Source organism: Branchiostoma lanceolatum, chromosome 3, assembly GCF_035083965.1.
Source record: "Branchiostoma lanceolatum isolate klBraLanc5 chromosome 3, klBraLanc5.hap2, whole genome shotgun sequence".
Lineage (NCBI taxonomy): Eukaryota > Metazoa > Chordata > Leptocardii > Amphioxiformes > Branchiostomatidae > Branchiostoma > Branchiostoma lanceolatum.
The window spans coordinates 5,082,679-5,100,133 of NC_089724.1; the positions used below are offsets into that span (position 1 = coordinate 5,082,679).

General features: G+C 43.5%; 3 protein-coding genes across 3 annotated transcripts; 1 reads left to right on the forward strand and 2 right to left on the reverse strand.

The window, feature by feature from the left end:
- The first annotated feature begins 161 nt into the window (after positions 1–161).
- LOC136429811 (uncharacterized) lies at positions 162–3,626 on the forward strand. Its single transcript, XM_066419791.1, has 4 exons — positions 162–340; positions 1,583–1,763; positions 2,281–2,365; positions 3,105–3,626. Exons 1-4 carry the CDS (start codon positions 199–201, stop codon positions 3,273–3,275), a joined length of 579 nt encoding a protein of 192 aa, XP_066275888.1. The 5' UTR covers positions 162–198; the 3' UTR covers positions 3,276–3,626.
- Positions 3,627–4,124: 498 nt separating this feature from the next.
- Positions 4,125–10,522, reverse strand: LOC136429812 (uncharacterized). The gene is made up of 3 exons (XM_066419792.1): positions 10,340–10,522; positions 6,321–7,271; positions 4,125–4,995 (listed from the first exon to the last, which is right to left on the reverse strand). Exons 2-3 carry the CDS (start codon positions 7,264–7,266, stop codon positions 4,781–4,783), a joined length of 1,161 nt encoding a protein of 386 aa, XP_066275889.1. The 5' UTR covers positions 7,267–7,271; positions 10,340–10,522; the 3' UTR covers positions 4,125–4,780.
- Positions 10,523–12,024: 1,502 nt separating this feature from the next.
- Positions 12,025–17,177, reverse strand: LOC136429813 (uncharacterized). Its single transcript, XM_066419793.1, has 6 exons — positions 17,016–17,177; positions 16,450–16,605; positions 15,940–16,104; positions 15,149–15,289; positions 14,386–14,530; positions 12,025–13,693 (listed from the first exon to the last, which is right to left on the reverse strand). The coding sequence occupies exons 1-6, from the start codon at positions 17,136–17,138 to the stop codon at positions 13,554–13,556; spliced, it is 870 nt and encodes a 289-aa protein (XP_066275890.1). The 5' UTR covers positions 17,139–17,177; the 3' UTR covers positions 12,025–13,553.
- Between the last annotated feature and the right edge of the window lie 278 nt (positions 17,178–17,455).

Below are 17,455 nucleotides of genomic sequence, written 5' to 3' on the forward strand. Positions count from 1 at the left end.
TGGAGCTTTGACAGTTTATCTCGTTTTGGGCGCATAAGTGGACCATAGTTTCAGCTTTCATAAATTTTAGAATATACTGGTGTTTTACTATCACGTAAAGATTGTACCGCTGGGCAGGATTTGAGGAAAATCAGACCTTTTTTTCCTACCATATTCACAGGTGGACTTCTAAATTTCCCAGCAGGCACTTCTGCCAACATGGCGTCCGAGGGAGCGAAACTTCCCGTGCTTCCATCGAAAGGGACGTTTGTCGGAGGTAAACGGAAAAGTTTCAAGACCAGGAGCAAGAAATGGAAAGCTGAGGCAGCGAAGAAAGATTTCATAGGGAACAAGGCCGAAGGTATTTATGATCTAGGCTCCGGTAGCCATGGGTACATTTTCAAAGCATGGTCTGCATGTCAGAACGCTGTTTGCTGTACGCACATGCACGAAAAAACACTCTCTAGGAATTAGTCTACTGAAAAACGTCCTCACTGTCACCAAGGAGGTTATATTTAACCTCCTTGCTGACAAATTAAATTAGAGAGAAAGGATTTGTTTAGTTGCCATATACTACGTCTCCCATTTGTTTTGAAATTTAATTAACTATTAAGGGGGCATTAATACCAGAAGGAATCCTGAAGTTTGGAATGTTTTTTGTAAGTGTGTAAGACCACATGGTCTTTTTGTAACTGTGGGGTTCAAGCCCCACCAACTGACCAGTCTAACTGATCTGGACCTTTAAGCCCAGCGATTAGTGTGTGTGGTTTGAGCGCTGGCGGGCCTGGGTTCGATGCCCAGGAGCCAGGACTCGACGGGAGACTACATGCTACTCGCCTCTTGTGTTTCATATTATTAAATGGGAAAAAAGATCACCTCTTGTGTTTCAATGGTTCCCACACCAGCCCTGTGAGTAATGGCAAAATGTGCCGCACAGTGATATCCAACTTAAAGAGATTCGAGGACAAACCTTAAAAAGAAATGGGGGAGTACTAGTAGTGTAGCAGTGGGGTTCAAGTGCCACCAACTGACTAGTCTAACTGGTCCAGACCTTTTAGCCTAGCGGTTAGTGCGTGCGGCTTGTGGGCTGGTGGGACCAGGTTTGATCCCCGGGATGATCGAGCCAGGACCTGACAGGAGACTGTGCTACTCGCTTCTTGTGTTTCGTATTATTAAATGGGAAAAAAGATCTAGCTCTATGAATATCATTGTAAAGATCCATAGCCATCACAAGATATGGATACCTTGCCCATGTCTTTTATTTATCATCTTTGTTTTGTGTCTTCTCAGGCCACGATGAAAAAAAACTGCACAGTGTAGCTCAAGGGATATCTGTTTAAGAATTCGTAGCCATTGCATGATACTGTAAATCATAACAGTTTCGCATGCAGTGGTTTTATTTTCCACTCTCCACCACACCATCATGACACCACAAACATGTTCTCTGTCTTATTACATGTACTACTCTGGCTGTTTCAACTGCAGACTTAAAACCTCCCACTGCGACACCTTAAACACCTGTGAAAAATTACGGTAGGATGAAATGCTTGTTCATGGTTTACCACCTCATTTTTTCATCATCTTTTTTATTATGTGTTTTCAGGCCAGGGGTTTGCCGACAGGAGGAAGAAGAAGGTGATGTATGAGTACAGGAAGCTGCTGAACAAGGAGAGGAAAAAGGGAGGAGCAACAACAACAACAGCAGGGATAGCAGGGCAGGGGGAGGGGTACACAGAACAGGGCGGAGATGGGAACACACAGAGAAGAGGGCAGGAACAGAAAAGGTATTTCCATTATGGGAGGACTTTTCGAGGAAGAGAGTTGGCCCCGAACGTTAACTGTACATAGTGAATTTTTTCTAAAAACCTAGGCTACAGAATCTTCATCAAAGATGAAGGCTGTCATCTTATGATAGTTACAGAAAGAAGAATAAATAATTATTCTTGGCTTTTAGAAAAGGCCAGTTTTTAACATTTACGATTTATCACCTCTCGTTGGCCCACACTTACCAGTGAGCGCCTTGTATACATGTACAGTGTGTGTATTTTACAAAGAACGAATTATTAACATATATCATGTCACCTTAAAACTATGGTGTAATTGAAAAACTATAGGTGAATCTGTGTGTAATGTCATGTTTCAAGTAGAGAAAAGAGACTGTAGATTTAGATGGAATATAACAGCATGTTACTTTTCTAGTACTTCAATTATGTTACCTAATGCATTTAGCTCATGTTGGGCATGAATGTGCAATAAAGGCTATTGTCATTAAAGTTAACACACTGTTCTTTCTCCTCTAAGATTTAAGAAGAAGCCGTTTACAGCATTCAGTAAAGAGCAGCAAGAGTTCAAGAGGAAACAGGCGGAGAAAGAACAGGGAATAAAGGTTGGTACTAGTTGCATGGGGGCCAAGGAAGTACATGTATTAATGGAGAATGCTTTATGTGTGCAATTCTAGACTAAAAAAGTTCAAGCATAAGGCCACACCAATTTAGTTTCTTGGTTAACGGAATTTTTAGAAAAATGCTAGATTGGAAAATCAACATAAAAACAGAATCTCAGAGGAAAGTTTGTACTTTGATGCACACAGTTTCAGGGAGTGAACAGGGTCAGGTGCAAGTTTTCACCCCAGCCTTCTGTTTTAATAATGTCCTTGTGCTAAAAAATTTTTTAAATCTGTTTACCAAGAAATTAAATTGGTGTGGCCTAAGCTCAACATATCAATGTACAGTCAGGAGCAGTGCTCAGTTCACTTATTCAATAGGTGACCTAGGTATGGGATAGGAGAGTTTTTGTTTGTTTGTTCGTTCGACAAAGTGGAATGTCCAGTTCCTCGGAACAGAGTGTTGTGTGCCCTGTATGTTAAAATTTTTTTATATGCTCTATGGATGAGGGAGCCAGTCCCAAAAGTCTGATTGAGTCTGCAGCATTTGGTTATATTACACAGAACTACCAGTCAAACCTAGCTTTTGCACATCTACTACAAGCGTTGTTGAAAGCTATCTAGTGAGGGGGCTCCTACAGTATTTGGTGGTAACAAGTTCCACTCTACAACAGATCCAGGGAAAAACGAGCTTTTGAACACATCAATTTATAACTGGTTTATTGTACATTGTATTCGCTAGGAAGCTGAGCAGAGGAGAGAAGAGAGAATCAAAGCAGCAGCCAAACACAACAAGGAGAGGTGGAAGAGACACGTGCAGCTGGGGAAGGTGAACAAGAAGGGACAGCCTGTCATGGCTAACAGGATAGAGTTTCTTCTCAATAAGATACAGAAGGAAACTTCATCAACTTAGGTGATATTCAGGCCAGAGTTTTTCCCACATCTGTCAGTGGATTGAATCTTGTTACTAATGACAGACCAATATTTTGGTTATTATGTCATCTTGACAGACATATAAGTTTCCATGTTTGAAGATTACAGGTAGGTCAAATCATGCCAGGATGCAAGTATAGATTTGCTGTGATGGAAGAAAAAAAATCCTGGCCCTGGGGAAAACCCTGATTAAGGCACAGATATGAACAGAAGCTGTGGAACACAAAGCAACATAAAGTCATCATCTTTTAGCTTGTGTTATCTATAATTGGATAAATCTAAGAAAAGACTATAATGTAAAACTGAAATAAAACCAAAACTAGAAGCAAAATGTCTGTCTGAGCTTTTATTTCATGAAATGTAATTGAAGACAAACTTGTAAACTCCAATTTGATTTAAGTATGGCGTGACCAACATTGTTCTCTAGGTGAACTGGATGAAACAATAAGTTAGAAGGCAAATAGAAGTGGACAACCTCAAGTCAACCGTACACACACCATATCTTCAGAAAAGACGCTGTAGGCCTTTCTTGGTGAAGATTCTTGAGCTGGTGTACAGGATCTCTAACAATAGGATAGAATCACCATTATCATTAGCCTGGATACCAGACCTTTCGCCCGATGCGATGATAACCCCTTTTGGGCGGGGAAGATCTAGTAGTAGGGATAGAGTTGGCACTCGGGAGTGCTTGGCAGCTGAACCCTGATTTCCCGCGCGAGAGCTAATAGTGGGCCCTGTGCTATCTGTGGCGGCGGCGCAAGTTGCTTCCCCGGCCGAGGATCAGCGCCAGGAGCGCGGTGGTCTGGCACCCAGGCTACATTATCATCTGTGGTCTGTGGCAAGTAAGAAAACAATCAAACAAAAACTTGAGATCACATATCACGACTAAAAGTATGTAACGTTACATATAGAAGCTTCAACAACTTTGAAAGGTTGTTGCACTAAAAAGTTACAAACATCAGGAATTCAGGAAATTTCAGTGAACTTAAGATTACAAACTGTTCACCAGTAGTTGAATAAAGTATGTGGATGATATAAATGCGTAGATTTTTGAATGGAATATTAAGTTCATTCCATCTTCATCTAATACAGTGCTAAACTTTCTTCCAACACAAAGGTATCCACGGATCGAATTTTCGACAACCACTGTCGCCTTCTTCAGGATCAATAATGACCAATCACTGCCGAACGTAAACTCGCTAGTTACAGGCATGTGGCTTTATTGACACGTGTCATTACGGGTACGTGACGTCAGCAATTGGTCAAACGTGCCAGGAAGTTTATAACGCCCACTGTCTCTGTTGAGTGACGGCTGGAGTGCCCTGATGTACTAGTATATGGCCTCCTTTATACCTCTCATAAAGTAGCCCTGCTTAGTGTCCAGTATTCTGACTTTGTCCAGTGAAACGGTATGGCCCGAAGATTCAATGTGGATGTGTTGAGAGACTTGTATAAGTGTTCATCTAGATTACAGCTTCATCTGGATTACAGCTTGGAATCCGTCTCGCCGTCCGATTCTGAGATCTCCTCTATCCCAGGCTCTTCGGTTACGTGACAGGGGCTTTTCTCTTTCCGCGGGGACAAGTCCAGCCCCACTCTCCTGAACTCCAGCTTTTCCTCGGCGGTGAAGCCCATCGCCGGCACCTGCGGGGACTCCAGGCTTCGGGGCGTCGATGTGGCGTCATCTACCGGAGTTCCAACTCTGAGTGGCAAAACTACGAAAACCACACCCTCCTTTTTCAGCACTCGGTTCCAGTGCTGAAAGTGGCTTCAGCACTGGAAAACCAGTGCTGAACTTTTGTCAGCACTGGAAAACCAGTGCTGAGTTGAGTTCAGCACTGGAAAACCAGTGGTGAGTGGAGTTCAGCACTGGAAAATTCGAAGCTAGCACTGGAAACCGAGTGCTGACAAATATTGAACGCACTGCAAACGGAGTGCTGATATACGTTACGGTGGTGACTTACTTGCGCTATTGCGATTATCCATAGCGCGTATCTATAATAACAGATTTGAATATCGATACCAATACCGGGATAAAATCCTCGATGAGACCGATTTTAAGATCTTCCTGGCGGCCAAAGTTTAAAGGGTAACTGTATCGCTGTACCGTTGTTTGGGGGCAATTTACAGTCTCCCAGGATCTCATTTGCCTACCGGCAATTATAGATTTTACTTCCTTGTTGAATTTCAAAATGTTGAGCTACTGAACAATCGAACCAATACTATCTTCAAAAGAAAGAAAGTTGTTTAGTTGTTACACATCCCCATACCTACATCTACTTTACAATTACACAATGAACAAAATGACAAAGTTGTTGTTTGCTTGAAATAAACTTGTTCATGCCAAAGATTATTAGAATACTCAAGCAACTGGAGAAGAGTTTCAATTTCATCCATTTGCTTGAGTAATTATTTTTGGCGTATATTTACATAGTACCCGGGTGTCTAAGATTCATTATAAACGTGGTCAAGTTATCCTGCCGCATTTCTTACACTGCTCTCAGCACTTCAGCACTGGTAAGAATAACGTTCCAGTGCTGAAAACACCTAAGCACTCGTTTTCCAGTGCTGAGGTTTGTTCAGCACTCGTTTTCCAGTGCTGAGTTTTTTTCAGCACTCGTTTTCCAGTGCTGACTTGTCCCTAAGCACTGGTAAATCCAGTGCTGAAGGCGTGGCTTTTGTACATCAGCACTCGGTTCCAGTGCTGACGGGCCAGTGACGGCAGTTTCAGCACTGGGTAACCAGTGCTGAATGTCCTATAACATGACCCACCGCCGCTCCGTTACGATTCCAGCACTGGTATCGAGTACTGAACTCCACTCAGCACTGGAAAACGAGTGCTGAGACAAGTTTCAGCACTGGAACACAGCCATTCAGCACTGGAAAACGAGTGCTGAACTTTCTTCAGCACTGGAAAACGAGTGCCGAACTTTCTTCAGCACTGGAGAACCAGTGCTGAGGCCGATTCGCCCGTTGATTCAGCACTGGAATACCAGTGCTGAAGGCGTGGCTTTCGTAGACTTGCCTCTGAGTGGTAACTCCAGTTGTTGTCGTGGTGATGTCGCCATGACGTCGTCGCCATCACCTGCGCTTACCGATTCATGAAAAGGTTTCGGTTTTCGCGGTGTTGACGTCACAACTTCCGTCGTCGCACTTTCCGTGACGTCGGCAGGATTGGTGACGTCATCCACGTCATCCGCGCTGTCTTGGTCACGATGCACCACGCGGTAGACGCGGATCCGGAACTTCTCCGGTTGGAGTTTGACGACGCCGGGCAAATCCATGGAGAACTTTGCCACGCCCGCCGCCACTGTCTCCCCCTCCGCAACTTTCAACCAATCGGTGTCCTCTGTGACCACAACCTTTGACCTGTCCAGGTAGTCGTCGCTATAAGTCTGCGCGCTGTCTTCTTCCTTTAGTACAGGCGGCACTTTGTCCTTGTCAATCATCAGCACCGGCGGCTGGAACCCCTTCGGGAAGGTGCCGTAGACGACCAGGTACCCCCGCTCGACCTTTCCCGTCGCTATCAGGTGGCTCAGACGACCCAAGTCTTTCTTGAGGGCCAGGCGGTCAATGACCGGAGCCTTGCGGATTTCCACCACTGCAGTCAGCTCTCGCCGGTTCATGCGCCGAACTGTGAGGTCGAGACTCTCGTCAATGTCCTCGAATATCTTGTTGTGCAACCTGACCCAGTACTTGACGGAAAGTCGGCCCCGTAACGCCTGGTAGAGCTCCCACTGGAAAAACTCCTTACTGCTGGTTAGGTTCTCCAGGAAGATACTGATGTGTTTGTCGCGCACGGCGGTGGGGAGATTTGACATCTTGGTCACCTTCTGCTTGACCCGGAGGTGGAGGGCGATGCAGGCGTCCTCCATGATGAGGTCCATCCGGTCTGGAGACTTCATTTTCTCCCCGGGTTTCCGCCGGATGGTGCCGTGTTTCGTGCCGTGTTTGGTGTTGGAAGCACCCATGTCGTCTGGAAGGCAGACAGATTATAGATAAGTTACAGAAGTGATTCAACGTTGGGAAATAGCAAATATGTGTGGACCGATTCCTTTTAGCGTGTTTAGTAAACAATCAATGTTTCTATCCCCGGGTTTCTGCCGGATTGTGCCATGTTTTGAATTGGAATCGCCCATGTTGTCTGGAAGATGATTTGGAAGCGCCCATGTTGTCTGAAAGATAGATGGATACTAGATATAGATATGAGTCAGAAAATAATTCAATATGAAATAGCATGACGATTCTATTTAGAGAGTGTGTTGGGTCAACAATCATCTTTCTCTCCTCGGGTTTCTGCCGAACGGTAATGGTGCCGTGTTTGGTGTTGGAAGCGCCCATATCTAGAAGATAGATAGATAGATCATGATAGATGTGAGAAGTAAATGTTAGAAAATAGCATATCGGTGTGGAGAAGTTGTTTTAGCAGATCGATGTTCAGTAAACAGTGTCTTTCGATCAGTTTGTTTTTATATTTGTTTTTTATTTTGCATCCTGTTTATGTTGTCTAACATATCATAATAATTAGCTGGTGTGTTGCGCCGAAGGGCGGTTATACCGGCTATACAGATACAGATATAGAATCGCACCCCCTATACATCTGCAATCACGTCCTTGTATATTATTGAATTCTTTTAATAGCTATTCAAAATTGGCATGCGCGAGGCGGAAAAAATGTACATTTTGCATTCTTCAGCTTGAAGAACATGCATGGTTCATAGAATGTCTTGAAGTAAAAGGTCTCTATGAAGCACATGGTCATCGCTTTCTTATATCACATGCTCCCTTCCTGCCCTTGTTTGATACAGACTGGTCTTCAATGCGCAAGCCGTGTATTATCTTACTACGTTTATATTTGAAGAATGGCTTCCATCGACATGCTTGTCAGAGCTTCCTTGGACCCTGCCCTGTAATGTTGCTCAAATATGTCAAAAGTAAGCAAAGGAACGCTTCTGTCGCGAGACTGCAACAAAAGGTCTGTAACTAAATACTTCTCTGTTTGCTGACTTTTGTTTTCTTGCAACATGCATGGGAAACCCATCCACACAAAAGGTCCTAGTTATACCGTTAGCGTTAGTTCAGAATGGGCCACGCACCATCGCAGCGTATTAAGCAACTCAAAGTCAAATTGACTTTGAGTTGATATGTTGTATGTTTTGTTACGTCTACAGTGATAACAGCGTTGTACTGTAATTAGATTTAGTGGTTGAGAAGTAGCTAAACGTCAACAGTCGTTCTCTCCAAGCATAGGAGTGGGTCCGGCTGGTTTAAGACGTGTTTTTAGGCGTTTTTGTCGGGCTTTCTACTTTTTAAAGTACTACTAGAAAGCCCCCCCCCCCCAAAAAAAACCGCCTAAAACACGTAAAAAACAGCCGGACCCACTCCTCTGCTTGGAGAGTAAACAGTGTACAAAGGCGGGGCGCGGTTCGCTGCGGTCGGCTTGGCACGTAACGTCTGATGTTTCCCTTCCTACCGTGAAAGCAGAATCAGCGTCGGGACGTCACAGCTAGCCTCTACCAGGCTCTACGGGCTGCTGGAAAAAATAGTAGAAATTGGCTAAATAGACGGAAAACGTGCCAGAGGAGTTGGTCCACCTATAGGTCGCAAACTGTAACTTCTTTGGTGGACCAACTCCTCTGGCATGTTATCCGTCTATTTGGCCCATTTGTACTATTTTTCCAGCAACCTGTGGAGCCTGGTAGAGGATACGTCACAGCGACATACAACCATTTGGCTCCACACCATACATGTACAGTCAAACCTGTCCAAGAAGACCACTCAGGGGACCGAATAAATATGGTCTAAGCGGGCAGGTGGTCGCTATAGACAGGATTCTTAATACTTGTGTAAATAGGAGGAAAATCAGTTAGGGACCACCAGAAAGTGGTCACATTTGCCGAATGGTCCTTATGTAGAGGTTAAGTAATTATAACAGTTTATGAATTAAGGCTAATCTGACATCGCCTGGTGCATGATCTTCATTTTTATGATTATGATGTCAACAGAAGCAAAGGTAAACGTAGATCTGTGAATTGTAATGCAGCTCTATTCACCACGCTAATGCATGTCCACGGCATGTACATTGTACATTGGCGTGGGTATTCATGTTCACACGGCCATCGAATGTAATCTCCAAGCAGATGCTTGGTGGAAAAATCATGAAGGTTTATTACAGGGCCGAAGGTGGCCATGTGGTCATTCAGAAACGACTTTTCCCACCGAGGGTCGGCTTGGAGATTAAATCTGATGGGCGTGTGAACATGAACGACGTAGACGAAACACAGCAAATTAAGACATTAAGTGAAACACACGTGGTACAGTGCAGAAACCACCACCACAATGCCGCCACCCTTTCAAGCACCATCATGGAGCGTGTAACATTACACCGACTCCATGCCACACGAGAGTCACCCTTTTTCTGTAATGTCTTAATCTAAGTTTCGACGTCACACGTAACTCAAAGAGTTTCCAAAGACCATCAGTTGATATGTATATTCCATATAACAGTTGTAGCTGGTTACCGGTTACGAAGTCTGATGTACGCTGTACACAGTGCCCACCGGCCCCCATATGCGCACCTGTATTTACACTAAGCGATGGAATCGATCGTGTGCACATGTCAACCATGCTTTTGGAACTTTTGGCGGGCTTCATCTAGGTTCGTGTACAACCGGTACAATTGTCAAATCACTGTTCGGTGGATCGACTGGGTTAACATTTGTAAGGCTTACTTTAACTTGATAAAATGTATGTTTCTGTTTGTATGTTGATTAAGGTGTTATTGGCGCTAAAAGGCACACCCCCCGTTAACCTTCTGTCCTTTCTAGATCCTTTATGGCTTTAACAGTTCTTAAGTCCCAATTTTAAAGCAATTGTTATAACTACTTCCAAACTGGTGCACAATCCTCGCACAACAACGTCCAGGTAGTTAAGACTAAAAAGAAGGCAGCATGTTGCAATTCTACTCACGATCAGAATATACTGACTCAAGACCTGCTGTCCGGAACGACCTTATGTGACCTTAGTAGCAACAGTACGCCTTACCTCCTTCCGCGCGCACGTGGTACTCTTAAGACGTTCGTCTCGGCACTCTTAAGAAGTCTCAAGTGAACAGGAGTACGTTCTTGCACCAGAACCTTCCGAAAGGCCCTGCGTGGTAACTGGTTCGGGTAATGTTATTTGTACAAATGTGATCACGGTGTTCTTTGTCCGTCTGTGTTGTCGCTGAAAGAACAGAGTTCGTGTTACCTGCGACGGGGGGAGGTTTCAAAACAACGCGCGGAGGGGTCAGAGGTCATCATGAAGTGGCGACGTTTGAAAGCATAAGGGCTTCTTGTGGCAACTATATCTATTTTTAGACAGGCATTATAGACGGAAATGCTATTTTTGGTACAATTTAACGTTTGTTTTCTAACTACGACAGATGACCAAGTTCCACCCCCTCGCTGTATTGTAGTGGACTCATCGAGAGCGTTTTCAAAGAACTTAACATCTATATAATAGGCAGGGACGTTTCGAAAGAGGCGTTTAGTCTAGGTCTAGGGCATTGCTACAAATACCGAGCTTGTGCAGTCTTCTTTCTGTACAATATTTGAAAATAATACAAATACATTAAGTGATAACAATATCATACTTCTATTACTAGTGTCCTCCTTTGTTTCGCTTAAGTGAAGCAATCAATAGACAGTAAATGCGCTAATAAACTCAGTGTCATGGTTTAACTGAAACATCTCAGTAATGACAAAGACACTATCAAAGCAGGATACTTTTACATACTTGATGTCATGCACAAATGTTTATGTAATGGGCGAAGTATGTAATTATGTCGCCATGTGTTTCAAAAAGAGAGAAGCCACTAGAACTTACGGTAGTACATTGGTATAGTGTTTAGTATTGTATTAGACGTTAACGTTATTATCATTATTTTGTTATCTCAATTATCCATGTTTGGCGTTCTGTGCATTTATCCCCCTGGGGAATGAACATGCAATAAAGATCGTTATTATTATCAATTAAAATCGGGGTTATAGCATAATCATGCCCCCAACAACATACATGTATATACTAAGGAAATACTGTAATAAGAAAACGAAGTTATACTTTATCTATGATTTGCGTGTTCCTTCTCTCTCTTTAAGACATTTGTAAACGAATTCACATATTTGGATGCTGAAATCACACAAGCGGACATTTTTGGTGAATATACATATCTAGAATAGCTAGGCAACAGCAAGTATCGGGGACTATGTCTTTTTCCGGTCCATTCCGCCTAATCACAATCACAATAACATGAACTGATTATCGACAATTATATCCATCGTTGCTCCGGTAACAGATATTACATTGGAAGCATGAACTAAACGTTACCCTGGACTGTTCCATTAAAGGGGAGGGGCGGGAGGGAAGGTTTTTTTTTTACATCCAGGTAATACGATTCCAACAGTTACTCAAACAAGAGGAGTTAATTGACTTATTAGCATCAACCTGGTCTTGATTTTGACTTAATCTTGTTTCCTGTCGAACATTTCAATCAATAGTTTTTGTTGAACTACAGATCTTACTCAGTCGCTGACGCAATGGATGACTCTATCCAGTTGCTTGAGTAACTGTTATCTTTTACAGAGTATATTTATATTCTATATATCATTAGCTTTTTAAATCAATGTGATATTATTGAAATACTGCAATTCAAAGGAACAAAATTACGCACGGAAAAAGACCGTTGCCGTTGCTAGAACATTATAAAACATCAGCTGCGCTGGAAGTTTGCACTTCTTTTGTTAGCATACACTGCACGAAATGGCCTCGGATCCCGGTGGATATGTACAGGGATTTTTTCTGTATTTTTGGTGGATACTGACGGATACTGACGGATCCAACGTAACTAACAGATCCGACTAAATCCGCACGGGCTTTGAAACATTTCTGGAGGAATCCCTGTACGTATCCGCCGGGATCCGAGGCCATTTCGAGCAGTGATAAATACGTAAATCCAAAGTTCATGTTGTCCTCCCGATGGATATAAATTTGCCGCTTGATGCTTGACATGCCACGCTACTCGATTGACATTCCACTCTTGATGGTTGATGCCCAATATTGTACTCTTCACATTCCATGCTTGATAATTGACATCTCGCTCTAAACTAGCGAGTCGACAGCCCATGCTTTGTGTTTGTCATTCGACACTGGATGATAAACTTTCGTTGATGAACGTTTAACGGTATCGCTAGATGATTTACATTGAATGCATATGATAACGATTCCATGCTAGATGCCTGGCTGCCAATGCTAGACGTTGTACATTCCATAATTTATCAAGATTCCATACTAAATGTGATTCACTGACACTCGATGCCAGACACGTTACTTTCTAAATTGCTAGTTTACACCCATCCCCTACTATCTGCTTGAAATCCGATGCTAGATTCCTACACGTGTATATGGAACCGATTGCTAAATGATTGACACTCAGTACTAGATAATATACACTCAATGCTAGACGGTTGACACCGAATACAAGATGATTGACCATCAATGCTAGGCGATTGACACCGAAAGTTAGATGATTGACATGCAATGCTAGATGGTTGACATCCAATGCTAGATGATTGATACTCAGTGCTGGATTATTGCAATTCCATCATAGGGGATTGACTCAATTGTAGATCATTGACACTCGATGCTAGATGATTGACATTCCATGGTAGATTATTGACACTCAATCTTAGGTGATTGACACTAAATGCTAGACCATTGACGCTAAATACTAGATAATTGACACTCAATGCTAGATAATTGACACCCAATGCTAGATGATTAACACTCAATGCTAGATAATTGACATTCAATGCCAGATGATTGACATTCAATGGTAGATAATTGACACTCAATGTTGATGATTGGATGATTGACACTCAATGCTAGATGATTGACACTCAATGTTAGATGATTGACATTCAATGCTAGATGATTGACATTACATGGTAGATATATATAATAGACACTCAATGCTAGATGATTGACACTCAATGCTAGATGATTGACACTCAATGTTAGATTGTTGATTCTCAATGCTAGATGATTTGCATTCCATGCAAGATGATTGACACTAGATACAAGATGATTTGCATTCCAATCTTGATTTTCGTTCTATGACGATTCTCTATGTTTGACATCTTGTGTTACATAACTGGCAGTCCCTAGTCGCCACAAACTAGATGATAATTGACATTCCGTACTATTTAACTAACACCCCAGGTTAGTAGATTGACATTCTCTTGCCGGCTAGCCACGACTTGGAACCCCCCGAGTCCTGCTCGATCGGCGGCAGGTCAGGGTGCGAGCCGCGCTTTTTCCGCACAATGTTGTCAGGGATGCTGGATCTCCGGTAGTACGAAGCTGCGGGGAGAAAGGCGGGTTGATTATTCGGCTTAGCCTGGTCTCCAGCCTCAAGGATGCAGCAGGATGAGCAACACTAAAGCTGTATTGTTTTTAAAGCAAGCAACCATCAACCAGTCAACCGAACATACCAACCATCAAACTATCAACCAACCAACCAAACAATCAAACAAACAAACAACTAATAACTAACAAATAAAGCAACCAACCAATCAATCAACAAACAAAGAAACACCGCTGGCAAGGCGCATAAAATGATCCAACAGACATCTGAATGATGCAATTCAAGCATCATCATCATCAGCAGCAGCAGCAGCAGCAGCATCATCCATTGCTTTCTGCATCTGCAGTCGTACTAAACTTACTGCAGCTGCATTCAGTCTTTCTTCATCTTCTTTCCCCTGTGGCTTGCGTCTTGCGAGTTCCCTTATAGCTCCTAGAGTTTCTTTTCTGTTGTAGGAGGGCTCGCCCTCTGGGTAGTATGTTAACATTGTAAAATGTATATCTGTATGTATAATTGCAATATGAAATCTAGAATACCAGTGTCCTGGTGCATGTCATGTTAACACTATTAAACTGTATTTGTTTGATTACTTCGGCCGAAATCTTAAAACAAAATGAGAGAATCTCTTCCTCTCAACCCTCTTTTTGTTCATGACCGTACCATCGAAAGATTATTTCCTCGACGTTACCTATAAGCGGGTCCATCTTGACCGGTAAGTCGCAGCCCAGGGAGGTGGTTGTGGTGCCGGCGTAGGCAGACTGCAGGAAGGGCGCCAGCTGGCCCTTACTGAAGTTCCGGTTCTTGTAGTTCGACTCGCCAACCGGGACCGTTACCTGGAGTAGGATAACCCATAGTTTGATGTTTGTTCGTTTGTTTGAATTTTGAAAATTGAAAAACTGAAATCGGTCTGTTGGACACTTTTCATTGAGGTCATGAGGGGAGAGGTAAGGGTTAGACAAAATATAACACAAAGATTCAAATTATAGGATTCAATAATGAATCAATAAAGATATATCCTCGCACATACATGGTATTGTAAGGATTCATAACAAAATGAAAGTTGTCGTTAGGTCCGCGTCCGCTCATTCGGATCGGTGCTGAATAATGTGCAGTGGAAAAGACGCCAATTTTAGGTTGAAGGACTGTTTCTTGCACTTTCGGGCGTTACCCCTTCATGGTCCCGTGGGGCACCTTGTGGCTACTTGGCGTTTTTGGGGCTCGAAGCATTTTTAACTCGGAGTCAAAATCAACCCAGCCCCTGTTCCAAATAGGCGCCGTAAGCTGATCGCGAGCACACCGAGAGGTACCCCACTCCCGGTATCCGGCAGTCCACCGGGACAAATCTGTGGCTTCGGGGCCCGGCGCAAATGTGACCGTAACGTAACTTTTGTCACTGCCCTGCAACATGCCTGAAGGCATAAGGACAGTAGGCAGCTAATGATTTTTTTTACCTTATAGACGCGGACGCACAGGTTGTACTTGCCGCCCCCCTCGCACGAGCTGTAGATGACCTTGCGGGAGAAGGTGGCAGGGATGGGGTAGTTCCCTCTCCGGGAGATTCTGCTGACGTCACGGGGCCGAACCACCAGCTTCTGCAGACGGATTGGTTATGTATGACTGGTTTATTCAATGAATTCTCTTCACAGCCCCAAAGGGCTGAATTGTGGAATTCAGTACATGATAAAATACAACAAATCACCAATACCTTAAAGTCATCATTATATAGAATTCCCGTTAAAACACTTTGTTGTTCAAGAGTTTGACAATGTATAGCAGGGGACATACCGCTTGGTACGTGCTGGTATGAGGTCAAGTTTACTTTTCTGACCTTTACTTCACGTTTATACATTGTGGGCGGGTCTGAATGAATAGTTGCAACAATAGTTACAATCTACAAGACGGTTAGGACGTTAAATGGAGGCGCCGTGTTTGAGGAGAGTCACACCTTGAGCACGTAAAAGAACCCACCACATCTTTCGAAAGAGTAGGGGCATGCCCGGTGTGAGTGGATCAAAACATTCCGGCCTAAATGGGGTAGGGAATTTCCCGAGCAGCCTTCGTAACCCCTGCTTCTCCTAATGGGTCAGTCATGCTTGTCTCGAAGAGATGCTGCTACACTAAGAATTAGTTCAGTGCTTTTGTCTTCTCTATCACAACCAGTGGAAGATTAGCTCATATGTTCATTGAGTTCATTTGAGCTAAACTGGTTCGAGATCACTTTCCTTTTCCTTTCCTTACTAACCTGTTCGTAGTCCAGCCCGCAGCTGTTGGCGGCGTCGAACAGATCCAGCGCTATCCGCGTGCCCATCCAGACGTAGATCCCCTCGCTGCAGCCGTTGTTGTGCAGTAGGAAGGCCAGGCGGGCCAGGTTCGACCGCACGCTCTTCGGCTGGGCCCCTCGCTTCCCCTACAGAAACACACACACACACGTTTCGATTGCTTGCTTGCTTAATCTTAAGTTTTTGTGACACTGATGACACTAAAATATAACCTCTCTTGGTTACTTTCAGCCATAATCTATCAATGATGCGTGAAGGCAAACATAAATAGCACATCTACAACTGCATTAAGAAGCGAGAAGGAATTGAACATGTACATAACAGTATTAATTAGTCTTTAGATGTACTCGAATATCACGTTTTTAACCTCACTGCAATGATACCACTGCTTTATTACCATGACCTGTACTTACTTAGCTTGTAAGAGCAGAAACGTACAATAAAGGTCTTTCATTCAATAAATATATGCTTACGTTCTTTATCTCGATGACGGTGGGAGGGAAGGTCTGCTCGTCCGTAGCGCCGATAGCCAGGTCCACGGCACAGTCCGCGTTCAGCAGCGAGTGTTCGTAGTTCACCATGATGTTGGTCTCGGGGCTGTAGTGAGTCATCGTCTCGTACAACTTCCACTGCACGCAAGACGAGAAAAAAAACGTTGATATGAATCACTGTGTAGCGTGCGTAGACCAGTGGTTAGGCTAATTGTGGCAGGTGGTTCGGTGTAATATAACCAGCTGCTACCGCACCGCGTCCTTGCGAAGCTGGTGTTTTACACCGACTGTCGCTGTCCAAAATCTATCTACTGATATACAATTCAAACTCGACTACTGGATGAATTACAGATATTACTTGCGGACGTTTCGAGTGACATGATATGCATCACTCTTCTTCAGCGTCACTAGAATAAACTTTCAGAACTAACCAGCACTTATATACTAGAAAAACCGGTGGTACATGCCAAAATCACAAACACATGCATAAGCGCCATTGATATGTAAAACGTGCCTAGTTGCTTGAGTAACTGTTCAACTTTCCGCACCTGAATGAAGTTTTCATCCCGTATGAGGTTCCTCTTGTAGCAGGTGCTTTTGCCGTTCAGCTTCTCCTGCAGCTGTTTACAGGCTCTGATCACCATCTTCTCGTTACTTACTTCAGTGCCCATTTTCTCGGTCTCTTCTTCTGTCTAGAAACGGTGTAAAACAAACTGTAATACAAGAATTGTGGTTCACAAGTAAATACATGATAGACAAACAAGCTATAGCTAGGAGAATTTCTAAATCATCTTAAACACATCGGTTGACGGTGAAGCGATTCGGGTGTTTCTACTTACTAAACCATACATGCAACTCAAACCCGAGTCTTGGTTATCCCCAAGGTGTGGGGGTTTCTCCAACAAGCGGTGAATAGTACGAGTAGTTAGCCTCGGTTACTGCCCTCGCCGGATAGATTCTTTCTTCAACAACTGTTTTCTGATAGCTA